General features: G+C 45.6%; 1 protein-coding gene across 2 annotated transcripts; it reads left to right on the forward strand.

The window, feature by feature from the left end:
* The first annotated feature begins 8,893 nt into the window (after nucleotides 1–8,893).
* Nucleotides 8,894–16,755, forward strand: HAND1 (heart and neural crest derivatives expressed 1). 2 transcript variants are annotated; one of them, XM_014055502.2, is made up of 2 exons: nucleotides 8,894–9,597; nucleotides 15,099–16,755. In XM_014055502.2, exons 1-2 carry the CDS (start codon nucleotides 9,007–9,009, stop codon nucleotides 15,198–15,200), a joined length of 693 nt encoding a protein of 230 aa, XP_013910977.2. In that variant the 5' UTR covers nucleotides 8,894–9,006; the 3' UTR covers nucleotides 15,201–16,755. The 2 variants fall into 2 exon arrangements, with proteins under 2 accessions (XP_013910977.2, XP_087565541.1); XM_087709415.1 differs by having other exon boundaries at nucleotides 15,102–16,755.
* The last annotated feature ends 526 nt before the right edge of the window (nucleotides 16,756–17,281 follow it).

Genomic DNA, 17,281 nt, shown 5'->3' on the forward strand with positions numbered 1-17,281 from the left:
TTCAGTAAAAGCGTCTCTCTCAAGCTCTAAGCAATCCTGTACAATGTTTATCCAGTTGATAGCAAAGTAGACAATCTTTGTTAGGCCACCCAATTTCTTGTAATGGGCTAATATAATCTCCCTACAGCCAGAAAAAAGTGATGTTGATGCTCAGGATGCAAATATGGATACTATAGGTTATCCCTCATTTTCTCATTCTCAGTCTCTTTAGAGGAGGGGTCCTCTCATCTTCACTTAAGTTTTTCCGAGAATGTAAATCCAAACGAACTACAAGGGCTTCCTAGTTATCTGGCTGTGTACTGTGCTCCTTAAAATCAAAATAAAACATTATTTGTTGAAAGTCATTTGGAAAGGAAGTTAGCACCTTCAGAGAAATGTTACCTTTTGGACAAGAAGATCCCCTTTGGGAGGCTGTTTCTTTTAGGATGCTTATCTATGCTAGTAACCAAGAAATCCAGAATAAATTCAAATGTGTCACAGCAGTTGGTAACACAGGATAGACATTTTTGTCACTGTAGACACTAAATACGTAGAGAAACTTCCAGGATCTGGAACATCACAAAACCATCCAAAAGTATTTAGTTTTTTGATCAATAGAACTGTCTTTCTGATGTGCTTGAAGAATTTAAGTGGAGACAGAGCAGCCTCTCTGCAGATACTAGCAATGAAAGCCTAGCTTGAAGACTCAGTACTGAGCATAGAGCTGAACTAAATGTTTATATTTGTTAGGAGGAAGAAGAGGGAACTCTCTGCTTGGTCTGGTGGTTTTCGGGTTCTGGTGAATAGACTGGGAATGAAGAACAAGTGTGTCCACATCCTTCATTTCAGGGGATGGTATGGTGGGGTGGAATTAGATAGAGGAAAGTCCTATAATGCAAATTATATTATTTGGCCTATTTTAAAGGGCAAGTAGGTGGGCAACAAAGATGGGGAGAGCTAGAAGGGCACCTTCACAACTTTCTTGCACAATCTTAATGACCTTGGAGAGGAGAAAACTGAGACAGCTATGGAGGCAGATTTCTTAACAAAGAAGGAGACAGAGTGCTTGGCTCTCTGTCCACCAGAGACTAGAACTGCAATTGAAATAAGTCACATAAAATGTGTCCCTTTCCAAAGTAAGCAGACATTAATGATTTGTGTAGTTGGGTGAATTCATTTAAAACACCAGGAAACAATCTTAAAGCATTTCTACCCTAAACTACAGTATGATTTTTAAAAAAAACAAAAAAAAAAACAATTTAATGGTTAGCATACCTAGCACTGATTTAATAAAGGCTCTCTGGGAATGAATGTTATTGGCATTTTTCCTTTGGGTTTTTTTTTCTGTCTCAAACATCAAGAAATTGAATGTTTGAAGAAAAGAAAGCCAGACGGGACTGTTTGGAGACAGTCAAAATCCAGTTTGGCCCTTCTCCAGATCATGCTGCTTTTGCAGCCCCATGGGACCCACAGATCCACACCAAGAAAATGCCCTTTTGTGTGCCCACATATGCAAACAGCCATTTCTCAAACCATAGTCAAATCATCAACAGCAGCTGTGTGAATTTCTAAGAAAAGTGTGTGTGTGTGTGTGTGTGTGTGTGTGTGTGTTTATGTATTTGTGACATAGTAGCAAAAGAAATTTCTCCATATACAGTATGTCTTTATATGTGATTCTACACAGAGAGATGTGCACACTCCTTAATTGTTGAAATAGCAACCCCACCCCCTTTTAAATTATCCTCACAGACACTCAAGTTAAAATCAATTATTTATATTCTCAACTGCTATGAAAATTGCAGAAGTCATTTCTGTGAATAGGGGAAATATATGTGTGTTTAGGAATTTTTGAACACAATCATAAAAGTGTTAAGGGAAACCCCATTCATCTGTGATGTTCAGCTTTGAGTGATTGGAACTGTTTGGTAAAACACAGACCAGTTTTTGGTCAGAAGAGCATAATTGGGTGTCAATTCTATCAATCTGAATAACCCTGACAACATCTGAGCAAATAAGGCAGAAGAAACAGTTATGACACAGAGTTCAATTCAGGTAAAATGAAGATTCACATCTAAACTCCACACATCTTACAACCACACCTTAACAGCATATTGGGTCCTATATAATTCAGTGACATTTATTAGCAAAACAACAATGGCATAGAAGTGTGGAGCTAACTCTTAAGAAAATGTGCAAACAATTACTCTGCTAGTAAGGGAATATTTCCATGTAAGCCATGTACACTGATACAAAGTAATTTTAACCTAGTATGAATTTATAGGATAATCTAATTAATTTTGTCCAGTTAAAGGACAATCTGACAACCATTTATGATTTTGCACAAAACTTTGAAGAAATAAATCCAGCCAGAATGTAAATATTAATTACAAGAGGTTGCAGTAACAAGTTTATTTTTTTAAATTCAGTAGCAAGGTTTTTTTTAAAATATGTGGAAATGAAAATAATGCTTTCAAGTGACACCAAATAATAAATTATTTAGCCCTAGGTGCTTTGATCTAAGTTTATTCCAGTAAAGAATACTTTTTGGAGAAAATTGGATGGAAATTTTTACAGATTCCATACTACCTGGAAATAAAATTTGACTTGTTGAGTTGTCTTGGCCAATTCCAAATTTTGAAGAACTTTCAGAGAACTACTAATTCTTTATGGCCAATTTTCGAAGGAAAAAAAAAAACAGATAGCAAAGATCCTCTGTATGAAGCTTTAAAGAAAGCTGGATTTAAAACTACCTGCTAACGATTTTAAAACTACCAAAGGATCAACGATTTCAAAAAGGCCAAGACCAATGTGCACATAGTGAATACCAAGCTGGATCCAGAATGTAGTGAAATACCCAGGACATTGACGACGGTAAGGCGCGATGTTGCCAGGAGGAATCAGAAATATCTTAATTGACCAACTTAGTACGACGTCACATGAGATATATGAAAGTTATTGGTGCAAGCTTAAGATGCAGAGAAGCTGAAAGTTTCAAATTCCAGGAGAAAGAGGTAAACAGCTCACGCAACCTGGAGCCCACTTACTCCAAAGCAAACCTCACCAATAACCAATAAACCTTAGAAGCACCGCCTTTCGGGATGATTCGGTCTGTTCTGACTTGCCGAGAGCAGGCCGATCAATCAACCAACTAAGCAGTCAAATGAAGGGAATTAGAGATGAAGGTGAAAGATTGCAGAGGGAAAACAGCAGGTGCTGCGCATATCTGTTTTCTCCATCTTCTAAATTATATATATATATATATATATATATATATATATATATATATATATATATATATATATATATATATATATATATATATATATATATATATATATATATATATATATATATATATATATATATATATATATATATATATATATATATATATATATATATATATATATATATATATATATATATATATATATATATATATATATATATATTTCTATTTGCATACAATAATTCCCTTTCAAGAGCTCCACTGGGGAGCTGGGAGGGGGGAATGCATTAATACCCCACACCTTCAACAAAACGCGGCATAAAACCCACATTTTCTGCAGAACATTCTACAGGTTCGATCGGATTTGTTTTATGATTTGAGGTCCTCGCAGGTTTAGTCAGCTGCGAGGTTTTGTTTAGTACCTTTTTTTCCCGAGAGGGAATGTGAATCGGATCAAGTATTACAATTGGAGTTATTTCAGAGTAAGCAGATGCCTTGCCCTTGGGGAAAGCTCAATCTATTGGGTTGCTTTTTCTTTTTTTTAAAAAAAACATGAGCCTTAGAAACGATTTAGAAAGGGATCGCTCCCTTTTTTCAGTTTTGTTGTAAGAAACTAAGGCGGCGATTTCGTTTTGCAACGAATGTATCTGCGCGGTAGGAGACGTTCGTGGAATCCTGGCGGGGGAATCTTTGCATTAGGATCTCAAGAGGGCCAGAATTCCATTTTAAAAAATCCCAGCAGTCACAATAACACGATTGTTGCCGACTCCTAACTAGACTTCTAGAATGAAAAATAATTCGGGTGTGGGGAGCGGAGGACAGGAAATATTGCCTCCGAACGAAACCCATTTCTTGGCTCCTTCTGATTGAGCGCCCGTGGCCGATTGCCATTTGCCATCTTTTAACGCACGGATCGCGGAGCTACACAACCCCCCAAGTGGCGCGCCCTTGACCTCAGCCCGGACGAGGTTTCCAGTGGCTAGCCGAGAACTCACGGACCGCTGAGCGACGAAGCCGCCGCCATCGCTGTTTGGGAGACGGCTGAGCTGCGGACCGCTCCCGCTGCTCAGCTGTGGTCGGAGCTCGCATGGCTAGACAGAAACGGGACAGGGACTGAAATGAAGCTCCGCGTCGCCTTCATTCTCCCCGGAGGGACGACTCGTCCCATCCTCGCGGCGCCAGGCTCGCCGCTATCGTACCCCCACCCCATCCCCTCCAAGGCATCGCCGGCTGTCCCTATCTTCTGCTCTGTCCGTCTCTCCCTGGGCAGGAGGCCCCCGCATCAGTCCCTGGCCCACGGGCTTTTCGGGGGTGTGTGGGAAATAATAGGTTGGCGAAGAAGGACGAGTCCTTGAAACTCCGAGGAGAAGACGAGGTTGGTTAGAAGTAGAGTAGTAGGCATACCGGTAAGAGGAAGGCGAATCAAACATCCTAAAGAGGAACAGGCCCGATCTTGCCCAGTAGGATGCTCCTCCGGGAAACGGCCGCTAGGCCACATGCAGAGGCGCTCTGGTTTTTCCACGACTTCGCAGGGAGTCGACATGCTGAATCTTGGCGTGGAAAATGGGCGAGGTGGAGAATCCAACGAAGCTTCTATCGCCTATCACCATAGCTAGAGCATAGGAATTCACCCTTGTGGAACTCACGGTCACAAGGTACAGCGGCAGCACGCGAGTTTGGGGTGGGGTGGAGAGATGGAATACACATGTTGTAATGGCATCTAAGGTTAGGCCGGCGGCACTTTCCTCTCTGAATCACATTTGGCAGAGGAAATGCAGACAACGGGGATGGGAGCTACGTTTCCCGACACTGTCCGGACGGATTTCCAGCAGCCTTTACAGAGTGTGCACGGGATTCGGTAGACTTTTTGAGCCTGGGACTGCTCAGGGCGATCCTTCTTCTCTCCCACGTCCTTTCGGGTTACTCTGCCAAGCAACAGCGAAAGGGCCACTGGCCGAAACAGCCCTGGTGCAAAAGGGGACTCTGGGAGCAGCAGTCTCACGAATTCCTGTGATCCGCAATGGGGGACTCGACATGCCCCTACCAGACAGGAGCGTGCGGGGGTGGGAGGCGAGAGTGGAGCTGAGTATTGGGTAGGCCAGCGGCGAAGACGTGGGGCTTCGCTTAACGGTTCTTTCTCTCCCAACCATGAAAACGCGCGTCGTCTTCCTCGGAACAACGTCTTCTGAGATCTAGCGGTGGCACGGGCGTGGGTGGGTGGAAATCACGGGAAAACATAAAGGAAACGGAAAATATCCCGAAATGGCAAAGCTCGGCTCAGAAATGTATCACCCAGGTTCAGTATTGTGAATATAATTGTATATATAGTATCCTATTATTGGGGTGCGCGAAGCAAGGCAGCGGGTGGGGGGAGGGAGGAGATAAATCGCTTTGAAAAAGAGGGCGGAGCTCGTTGGTCCCCTTGGATACTCCCCAAAATAAATGTCCTTATTGACTGGCTCAGAAAAATTGTCCTGCGAATAGTATGGGCTGCTCCTTTCCTGTTCCTTTGCTCGAGTGCTGAAGGCTCAGGGCTAGTCAGACTCCAAAGGTAGAAGAAGTTCTAAATCGCCGGTGGGAACTAACCCATCAGGAGATCCGAGGGGATTCAGGACAGCATTCCCCCCCCAAAAAAAAAAATCTGGAAGGAGAGGACCACTGATCAAAACATTAAGGGTTTGGCCTATTTGTATCCAAAATCACACAGTGAGGTTGTTGAGGCTGAAAGCTAGACAACAACGAACAAATAATTACACCCCAGAATTGTTAAGCTCTCAAACCAAAGAGCTACCTGATTACCCCAGGTAAATTTTCTTCATCTCAGCACCTGACTTGACACTAACGTCTGTTGCTTTCATTGCTTGGGGTAATGTTAACTATTGTAGGATAGGACATCCTTGGAATCACATGTTAAGAGATCTACCAGCAGATTTGGATCCCTCTTTTTCTAATGCCTCTGCTATTGAAATGTCCTTCTCCAATCACATTCACTACAGATACATTGGATTACAACCCCCACAACTCTCAACCAGCACATACTAATTTTCCTGGAGGGCGGTAAAAATGGACTAACAGAGATGGTGGCCAGGCACCACCGGAAGCAGAATACAATGCAGTGCAGTTTCCTCCAGAAATTTTGGGTTGAAGACTGTTTTATGCTTTCCACAATCCAGATGCGAACACTGCGTTCCTTAAAGGAGCTAGTAGGAATGATGAATCAATGCATTTGGTGGGCTTCTGCAGCTGGAGAAAATGGCTTTGCCATTTCAAATGGAGACACATTCATTACACTCTGTTGGAGGCTGGTCCAGAAAACAGAAATCTTGGCTTGGTTAGTGCCCCAGCAGAGAAAAACAAAAACAAAGGTCCACCAGCTAGAAAAAATAAACTTGCTGCAGGCAAATGAAAGTTAGAGGTGGGTTTTGGATGGGCAGATTGATTACTGGTCCATTTGATCATTTTTTCCATTCAAACTTGATTTTCTTCTCTTTATCTCTCTCACTCTCTCTCTCTCTCTCTCTCTCTCTCTCTCTCTCTCTCTCTGTGGTCTATTTTCTAGTTCTGTTTTTAATAGAAAACATCATATGTGATGAGAGAAGCAGCATGGCTGATACCCAGAGAATTCTAAAGAGTGACATTCAGGCATAGAAATGCCTTGCACAACACAATGTCACTTACCTACCGTAGAAAATGAATTCAGACCTATTATAAGCCCCTGTTATTTCAGTTCAGAATGCCAAGAATAAAGAGTGACTCAGGGAATCTTTCACATGTCCACAAACGCTATTAAAATATGTTCCAGTCTGGATTTTCCTACTGTAGTAATGTCTACAGCCGCATTGCAGGAAGTAACCCTTTTGATTGTAATTAGATTTATTTCTGACTGCTGTGTACAGTATTATAGGTTTGTTCCTAGTTGATTATGACTTTGTGAACAGGAGAAGATGCAGGCAGTATTCGGTATTTGTTCAGTCCAATTATAAAAAAGTGTGTTGTATGAATGGTTTACCAATTTTTCAGCCTGATTTATCATTTCTAATAAAATTGACTTTAAAAACTCCATTAAAATTACTTTGCGAGTGTTGATTTGTTTTCAGTGTTTATTCTCTACTCATACAAGGCACCAGAATTATACAGACCAGAAGCATTAATATTTTAATAACTATTGGACCTCACTGCTTACTTTGTTGTCTGCCATTGCCCTTCATCAGGGAAGTTCTTTGGAGAACTACTCAAAGTCCAGATGAGCTTCCCTACTCCACATTTAGGAAAATGGACAGATAATTGCACCCTAAATCTAATGTTTTCATTTTAACAAAGATTATCTCCTTATGATGAATTCTTGGATCCCTGAAATTTTACACATTAATATTTAAATCTTCCATTGCACTAATAAAAGTAATATCTTAATCAATGGCCATTGATTTTCCCTTTCCCCTTTTCAGAGTAAACACGATGGCTTTCGCCTTTCCTCAGGTTTACAAACTTCTTCCAGTCCAGATTTTAATTCCTCCTTCTTCCTAATGGCCTGAAGAGGAAAATTCAGGCTCAGATTAGGAGTAATAAGAAATGCATTTTCCTCACCCAATACCTAAGACAACAGTTCCACTGACAATAAGGATAAAGCCTCAACCTCTAGTGCAAAACTTGGAGACGTTACCTCGACCAAAATACTGTACAAGTCTGGTGGAAAGCTCTCCCACACAAGATCAAAATAATTTTAAAATTCAGAAATCTGGAATATATATGGGTTACTAATTGGAGATAAAATATCCCCCCTCCCTCCGGGCTTATAAAGTAGTGAAATTAGCTTGTCCTGAAATACAGCCACCTTTATCGGACTGTAGATGTAGTTTGATTTCAGGGATAAGTGAGAGTCCAAGAAAATAAAAGAAGTAGCATACAATATTAAAGTCCTGCAGGTTACAACAATCCTCTCTCGTCTTTTATTGTTATTTTGTTGCAGTGGGTACTGGGGCAATTTTGAAGTAACCCTCTTAGATTGCGATCACAGCCTAGTTCGCTCTCTGGGAGAATCACCCAATGACTCGATGGAGACGGACTGCTGAGTCTTTTTTTTTTCAAAAATAAAATAAAATAAAGAGAGCGAGAGAGCGAGAGTGGCGCGGGTGATGCCTGCCCTGCCGATCCGCTTTCGGTCGTCGAAGGCCCTTCCAGCGGAGAAGCAAAGGCCGGGAACTGCAGAGGCGAAGAAAAGCGACAACGGGGGAAGCGGAGCGATCCAATGCGACCGAGCCCTTAACGCCAGGCTTCAGCTCGGGCTTTCGGTCTCCAATCCAGAAGCAACTTCCTGGGGGAAACCGGAGGCGGAGAAGCCTCTCTGGGCGATCGCCACGGCAAGGAAGCAAAGCCGGCCAGGCTGATTCTAGCGCTGGGCTCTTTGCTTCGGAGCGGTCTCCGGAAAGACTTCGGAGCTTCGGCACAAACGGGGAGGAGGCCTGGCAAGGATCCGGAGGGCGGGCGGGACAGGACAGGACAGGACAGACCGGGCCGGGCGTCCGGCTTCCGATGGGTGAGCTCCTCGCCGCTGCCAGGACGCTTGCGTGCGTCCGTGCGTGCGTGCGCGCGCCTCTTCCCCCCCCCATCCCCTGCCCTGCGTGACATCAAAAGCCCGCCGCTGTATATAAAGGCCGAGCTGAGGGGAAGGAACGGAGCAGGGCCGAGGCGGCGAGCGAAGAGGGGCGGAGTGGACAAGCCGGTCGGGGACTGGTGTGTGGAGGCGCCCCGCTCGCCCGCCCGCCCGCCCGCCCATGGCTTCGTAGCGCCAGGCATTGGCCATGAACGTGGTGGGGAGCTACCAGGGCCATCACCACCCGCACCATCACCCGCACAGCGCCTTGCTCCACGAGCCGTTTCTCTTCGGGCCGCCCCCACCACCGCCCCCAGCGCGATGTTTCCCGGCGGCGGCGGCGGCGTCCGACCGGCCCTTCGCGCAGGGCTGGCTGTTGAGCGCAGCGTCGGCCGAGCTGTCTCCGCCGCCTCAGCCGCCGCCGCCGCCTCCGGAGCTAGTGTGTGCCGCGGCCGGGCTGGCTTCCTCGGCTTCGCCCTCTTCGTCCTACGGCAGCAGCCCCTCGGAGCTGGGCGGGCGCCTGCCTGGGCGCCGAAGGGCCGGCCCGGCGCCTGGAGCCCCGCGCAAGGAGCGGCGTCGCACCGAGAGCCTGAACAGCGCCTTCGCCGAGCTGCGCGAGTGCATCCCCAACGTGCCGGCCGACACGAAGCTGTCCAAGATCAAGACGCTGCGCTTGGCGACCAGCTACATCGCTTACCTCATGGAGGTGCTGGCCAAGGACGGGCCGGCCGCCGAGGGCTTCAAGGCCGAGCTCAAGAAGGCCGAGCCCCGCGACGCCAAGAGGAAGCGCGAGCAGCCGGTAAGAATCCGGGGTTGCTGTTTTTTAGGGGTGCGGGAGATGTTTGATGCTCACGCGGAGTCTGGGAGGGAAGGGCGTTTTCTAGGATCGGCAGGATGCAAAGTTTGGCCGGCACTCTGCGTATGCTTAGAGGAGATCGCGTCCTTAATTGTAGGTCAGAACGTGGGGACCTCGCCTCCAAATCGCTACCCGCCAAAGAGGCGCATAAACAAAGCAGCGCGGTTTGCCAAGACCGCGGGTGTGTCCTCGGCTAGCGGAAACTTGACACGTGTGCGGGAACACCTCGGCATTCATTCCTGGCTTGAAGAGGCCTCCCCAAATTCCAGATCTGATCCCCTGCCTGGCCTCGGTAGACAAAGCTAGAAAATTTGCTTAGTCTTTTTGAAAGAACTAAAATCTCAACCAGCACTTTGACAATGGAATGGCACTAGACATTACATTGTTTTAAAACGATATCTTTATTTTTTTTTAAAAGAGTGGAATCCCTTTTTTTGTTATTTCCCCTGTGGCACTTCTGAGATGGTAACATCATCATATGCTTCCTGCCCAGCTTCAGCTGGTTTGGCACTATCCGCCCACAGATTTCCCCAAAGATGCTCCCTTCCCCCCAGGTTATTGGACTTTCTTCGAGTTTTTTTTCCTTCTTTCCTTTACAAACCTTTCGCTTTCAAAGAACTTAAGAAGCTTCTTGGATGAAAAACGAAACGTTTTCAAACGAGGGGGGGGGACCCACACAAAGTTGGAAAAAGTACTTTGGGGACAATCATGATCTGGATGACTGAGAATCTCCGTAGACGGCCATAGGTTTCTTATTGCAGTAGTGGTGGCTGTGTCTGAATAATACAGTTAAATACTGACTTTGTTCACAAAGCATGTAAATCCAAATTGTGATTTGCTTGCTTGAGATGCATTGTGTTTTGTAAACCAAACTTTTTAAAAAATTTATTTAACAACATGAGAATTTTGTAAAGATACTCAGCCCTCCATCATTCTTATGTTTTAGTTTGAAAGTAAACACTGTGAAATTTTAGTGGCCACCCAAATTAAACCGGTGTCCATTTATATGAAATTTGCAAATGAGCAACCATAGAGAACTACACATTTCCAAAATAAAGGATGTCAGATCTCCGGAATTCCAGGAAAAGGGACACACTGTGGCTTTTTGGAGGTGGTTGGTGGTACTATATTGTTTGGTGATAGGGTAACCACCTACATAAATAAGCTCGTTATTTAATTGTGGATACCCATATATTAGATTAACACAAGAGGACTGTGTTTGTCCAATAAGACAAACATTTAAAAAGTGATGCTAATCTTAATATTTATTACATTTATCAAATACAACTGCTAGGTCTTTATTTGACCTGTTTTAATTGATTTGGATGAATGTAGGAACATACATGTCATCTACAACCTATAAAACCAGTAGTAAAGCTCACTCTCACACAAATTTTTATCTTTGAAGGTTTTGAAGATGCAATAGAAAACCAGTGAACTAACTTCCAAGTGACTATGGTTAAGCATTCTAATGACCTTGGAATGCTATTTCTTTTAAGTCAAAGGCCAATCCTATGTCCCCTACTTATGTTTCATGTGGCATGACCCAGAAGAAAAGTTCTTCATGAATTGAGGAATGATGTAACTGGGAGATGTTCAGTGAATGAAAAGATTGTAAGTGTGAAAGGAAAGCCAAAGAGACAGAAAGTGCCTATATGAAGTTTAAGCTCGTTCATGAATTAACAATTTCCTACAAAATGTTGGATTATAAAGTAGCTGATGCTTTGGGTTCCTGCAACATACTGTCATATTTTTAAAAAGAAACACGTGGAAATGCATTTTCCCACCACATTTAAGAGTCTTTAGCTCTGATTAAACTTGTGCGAACAAAGCCACAAACATAGCTCTTCTCCAATTTCCTTTGTCTCTGAAGGAATATTTCTGCAACCAGCAATATTTTTATGAGAATTCAACAGGCAAAGATCCTCTGTTTCAGTCCTGGCAGGTTTTTGGTTTTGACTCAGTCTGAAGACTTTGGTTTCTTCAAAACAAAAATTCCCCATGGCTTGGTGGTTTCATCCTGCCAGTAATCTCCTTAGGCACTGAAGGCAGCACCAGTCCCTTCAAAAATCACGAGGGTCCTTCAGCCTGTTAGGCTACAGCTCCCAGGAACTTAGTGAAAGAGTGGCTTAAGAATGTAGGATTGTAAGGCCCTCTGGCTCAAACGTGGAGTAGTGGCAAGGAATATCGTTAAGGCAGAGAGAAGTGATTCTGTAGTGGATGAATGCACTACACTGGATTCATACTGCAAATCAGCCCAGGCCCATTCGTTTACTATATTCGGTATTCACTATACAACATATACAAACCTGAAAACTGGTTAAATCTAGATGAGTGTATTGTGGGAACCCCACTTATAGGCAAGTACGGCCCCTGGCCAGCACCCGCTTGCTCTGCAGTAAATCTGCTGCTTGGGAGCAACCGGAAAGCACTGGGCAGAGGATTACAGGATCCAAACTTCTTTCCCCTACCCGCTACAGGTTTCCCGCCTCGCCTCGCCACCCTCGCCTTACCTGATTAGATTTCGGGCTGTGAAAAACGTGACTACCCCAAGCTCTCTGGGTCAGGTCTTTCAATCTCGATGCCCTTTGGGAAAGGCGAGGAAATGGCAGCCGAGATGGTGTGTTGAGATTTGCCGCGGTCTAGCTAGAGCTGAAATCGAGCGGCGCGTGAATTCCCTCGAAAAGGAACCGAACCTTCCAAGCTGCGCTAGCGGGACCATCACGGTCCTTTTTTGCGGAACTAGCCCACATGGTTTGGGTAGGAAAAGGCGTCGCTTGCTTCCTCACGATCTGCGGTGAAGAGGCCGGAGTTGGTCCAACTTTGGCCTCTCTGCCCGGGCCATCTGAAATCCCCGCGCCCAAGCGTGGCAAGCGGGAGCTGTAGCCAGCAGCTCCTGAGACGCCACTTTCCCTGCCCAAAGGCACTTTTCGCTGAGTTGACCTCTGCAAGGTGGTTGATAAGCGCCTGACCCCCAGCCTGCCTGCACGCCCGAAGCCTCGGGTAGCGGATCAAAGCCTTCTCCCTTCGGGAAAGGCAGACACCGCTTCCCACACGAAGGGTAATTTCTTTGGGTACGAATTCTGTTCAAAATTACAGCCCTCGCAAAACCCGAGGGAGCTAGAGAGGAGACCCAAGATGCCGACGTTAGAGAGATGGGGGAACAGGACCGAAATAGAGGGAAATTTTGAAGAGAAAGGGCTGAGGTCCCCCAGAGTCTGCAACAAAGCGTCCCCTTTTCTCCTTCTCTCTCTTGGAAGCTCCAACTCCCCACTTTTTTCAGGGCGCCCTTTCTCATCATCCCTACACAGAAAACCGAGGAAACGAGGATTTATGATCCAGCACATTTGGCCATTCAAAGCGTAGCCTTTGCTAGCGAATTGCCCGCCATCCTGCGATGCAGACACAGCCGGCGTACAAATGCATTTGGGCCGGAAATACTGGGGATTAATGGGTGGCTTTGCGGTTACTCCGAAAGCTTCCAGCGTACCTCCAACCCTTGTTCTCCAGTAAGACACCACAACACTCGGAAAGGAGATGACGCTGCTGTATTTCTTGCTTGCTTGCGCGGAATTTAGTGGGGCTAGGCTCAGCCGGATAAGATGGGTAGAGAAGACGTAAAACGCAAAGATTTTGAAAACTCTTTTTGACAGGTAGCGAAAAGCTTTTCTCTCCCGTGCTCTTCCTAAAGAATGGACCTCACTTTTAGTGGGGTTGGGAGTGAAAAGGAGGGTTTTTTCTGGATGGATTCCGAAGCCGGAAAGCTGTCAGATATAACACGGGGGGGTGGGGGTGGGGGTAATTAAAATGTAATGCAATCCTTGAAGTCTTTTTGGCCAAATTTAGATTTTTGGACCTTTATTTTGGACCTTTATTCTTTTTTGCACTTCTTCTTAAGCCATTGAATCTGCTTTGTCTTTTTTTTTTTGCGTGGTTTTCTTCTGTGCGGCCGAAACTCCCCGCTGTAGGACCCGCCACCGAGAGACTTCGTGTTAGTGCTTCAAAGGAGATTAAAAGTTTCAAAATTCGTCCAAAGTTCCCTGCATGGATTTTCTCCCCCGTTTTCGTTTTAAATGCTGCCCGGTTGGTATGTTTTCCTGGAAAACATCTCTCTCTCCCCCCCCACCCCCACATACATATACATTGCAATTTGCGACCAACACTTATATGCTCACAAAAGTGGAGTCTTTCCAAGCAAAACAATAGTCGAAGCTCTCTGCGGATTTGATTTCATTTCTTTTTTCCCCCTTTCCCTGGAATCTCACTCCGTTAAACTAAACAGACCCTGGTCCCGTGTTTTGCTAAACTGTTCTGCCCAATGTCTACGGCTGTCTTCGGAATGATGAAAATACAGCCATTGATCGGGACATGAAAGGCAACGATCCAGCCTTTTCCTATCCAATCAGCTCGGCTGATTGAGAGGATGAGATTCTAGTACAAGCCTCAAGTTCGAAGCCTGCTTTTGCAAGTCTGGGTTGCCTTTTGTTGAGATTGTATCAATCAAAGCTCATACAATTACGGAGAGATCAGTCCTAATATCGCTCTTTCACCACGTCTGCTTTTTGTGTATATTATTTATATACATTATATACGTTTATCATACTATAGTGTTTAATATATACATACTTGAAACGACTGTCACTTGTCCATTTCGGGATCTCGAGGCCTGGATTCCCAATTGAGGTATGCAATGGGTGAAAAGTATGTGCCCCCCTCCGCTTTTAAACTATATTCAGTTTCAGATCTCTTGAATTTCCTCTGGGGAAAAAATAATGGGGAAAGAAAGGAATGAAAAGGCACATTTCACAATCCAGCAAATGGGTTGTTTAAAAATAAGCTTTTCTTTTTCCTTTAAAAACTTAAACATATTCAACATTCTGCGTTTACATTTTCCAAGAGCCTGTATAAACTTTCTTATTTATTCAGTGCTGTTGCCCAAACTTTCACTGAAACCGCCTTGGCAATTAGAGGCTCATAAGGAACATAATTTAGTAGGGCAGGTTGGGTTTACCAAACACGGCCTTCGATATTTATAAAAAGGCCGTTAATAAAGGCTAGGAATTTATTGCCTTCCTCCTGATAATCTAATACTCCAAAAAGAGCGGAAGGGTTCTTATTTACAGACTCTCGAGGGAAATTCGCAACCAGAGGCATCAGGTAACCAAAAAGCGGTCAGGCACTGCCTCCTGCCTTTGTAAGCTGCTAAAGTGCGGGCTTTTACTGTGTTTATACCGATTAAGGGTGGTGGGCTTATGCGGCGGAGTTAAACCTGGGTTTAGATGCGCCTTCGTTTGGGCTGGATCGAGACTGAGAAAGACGCATCACTTTTTTTTGTATTCCTTCCCCTCCGACTTCCACGTCTGATAATCATGGCCAAATTTTCTTTTTAAATAACTGTTTTCTCTCTCTCTCCCTTCTCTCCCCCCCCCTTCACTTTTCTGTAGCAGCCCGTGGGATATTCTCATGCTTTAGGTCAAGGCGAAAAAAGGCTTAAGGGCAGGACTGGGTGGCCTCAGCAGGTCTGGGCGCTGGAACTGAATCAATGACCCTCCGGAGTTCCCGTTTGCGACGAAGAAGAATCGAACAACTGCGGTGGGGAACCCGAACCCGGCGGGATGGCCCGGCCCGGCGCGACTCTTCGCAGCTCGCCTTCTTCTCCCTCTTTCCTGCCGTGCCAAAGAGCAACCGTGCAGCTCTTCCCTTCATTTGCTTTGGGGAACGTCGGGGGGCCTGTGCAATGTCGGAGCCGCGGTGGAGAATACTATAACCCTACAAAAGGAGGAGGCGAGGCCGAAAACTAGCCTGCAATCCCTTGGCTGAACCTATTCATACACACGTGCTTCACTGTCCATGCAACTCTCTACTTTCTGGGAAACCTCGTCAGAAAGCCAAGCATTTGTGTACCCCACTCCCTGTTTTAAATTTGTCGGTACCAGGGTACGTCCTCCTCCCGCGTAACTCTTTCGGGGGGGTTGCGGAAGGTCTGAAACGCCAGAGATGATCCCCCTCCCTTAAAACAAAGCAAAACCCCGCAGCCCTGAAAGAGTAGGTAGAGGCGGAGGGGTGACTTTTCCAACGCCTGCTTCTATTGCCTGGACGCCGCTGTGATTTCCGTGCTTGGAGAAGAGAGGACTCTAATGAGCAACGGAAAAGTCGTCTAGGCACCCCTCCTCGGAAGGAAGGGAGAAAGGGGCGCAACACGGGACCACCGTCCCTCGGTCAGCAACAGGGCTCTTCGCCTGCCCCTGGATTTCGCCAAGCAGCAAGCCAAACAGTTTCCCCCCCCCATTTCCTCACCCACCGCGGCAATCTCCTTCCCTCCCATCCTCCCCAGCTACAACTGGCCGTGCATGATGAGGCTCGATCCTTTTCTCTTCGGCGGGCCCAGGTAGGCGAAGACTCTGGGTGCCCCGCGTACTGCCTTCCTGAACCCCCCCCCCCCCCTTGCAGCGTCAGTGCCTCTGGGCAGAAGAAGCGCCCGCCCCGGAGCAGCTTCCCATCAGCTCTCGGTTCTGCAGCTGACCCAGCTAAAACCGGTACCGTCGTCGATCTGAGGTTGGATCTGGGTGCTGTCGCGGGAACGGCAATGCCTTCCAGAAGTCACAGCGGCTGGTCGCTCGCTCGGAGGTTCCCGTTATTTTTGAAGGAGGCGGGAAACGTGCCCGGTCGCCCACCGTTAAGCACTTTCTAACCACCCATTGATTTCAGCGGGAGAGTTAAGCACATTACCATAACCCTCCCGTTGAAATCCATGGGACATAATAACCATGCTTCCCTTGGGCTGGACTGTGCTTAGTGCTTTAAAAAATATGTAAATAAACAATACAACGAAGTCCTGCTCTCTCCCTCCCCGTTTTTTGCCTCCCCCCCCCAATCTCCCCCTCCCATCCACTTTGTTTTTATGTTGGATGTATTTAAACTACCTATGTGGGTGAATTTGATACATTGTCTGTACCGGGTTTTCTACCTCAGATCTGTATGACCACTTCCTAAGAGACAGGTTTGCCAAGTCAAGTATTTATGAGGATTTTAAAATATTATTATTAATAATAATAAAGAAAAGCTTTATGGAAAAAGAACAATATACCACTTGGCCTCTCTCCCTTCTCTCATGACATGTTGTTGGAGTGCAGAGAGGCAAGCCTCATTTATTTAAGGCCTGGCCAAGGAATGAAATTCAGCAGGTTCTGGAGACCCGGTAGCGGAAATTGTGAGCAGTTCGGAGAACCAGCAAATACCACCTCTGGCTAGCCCCAGAGGCCTAGGGGAGGGAATGGAGATTTTTGCAATATCCTTCCCCTGCCACACTCACCAAGCTACGCCCACAGAACCGGTAGTAAAAGAAAATTGAATTTCACCACTGGCCTGGCCATAGTTTTGGGGGTATTTATTGGGGAACCCAGAAATTCCAATTATACAAGAAACCTTGGTTAGATTCAAGCAGTAGGGAAGTTAGCCATAAAGATGCCAAAGCCGAACTAACTTAAGGAATTGAGTTTTCATGATTTGCGCAGGTTGTTAGCTCAGCTCCTTCTCTTCCTCCCCAGTGACGAATGCACCTATTTTTATGCTACTATAAACTATCCAGCAACGTGAAGATGAGGTATTTCAAAGAAATAAATATGAT

Source organism: Thamnophis sirtalis, unplaced genomic scaffold (assembly GCF_051295495.1).
Source record: "Thamnophis sirtalis isolate CommonGarterSnake01/CBP01778 unplaced genomic scaffold, rThaSir2_p1.2 scaffold_3, whole genome shotgun sequence".
Taxonomy (NCBI): Eukaryota; Metazoa; Chordata; class Lepidosauria; order Squamata; family Natricidae; genus Thamnophis; species Thamnophis sirtalis.

Coding starts and splice junctions, on each gene's coding strand:
- HAND1 (XM_014055502.2), top strand. CDS start 9,007: ATGAACGTGGTGGGGAGCTACCAGGGCCATCACCACCCGCACCATCAC. Junction 9,598..15,098: donor AGAGGAAGCGCGAGCAGCCG/GTAAGAATCCGG, acceptor ACTTTTCTGTAG/CAGCCCGTGGGATATTCTCA.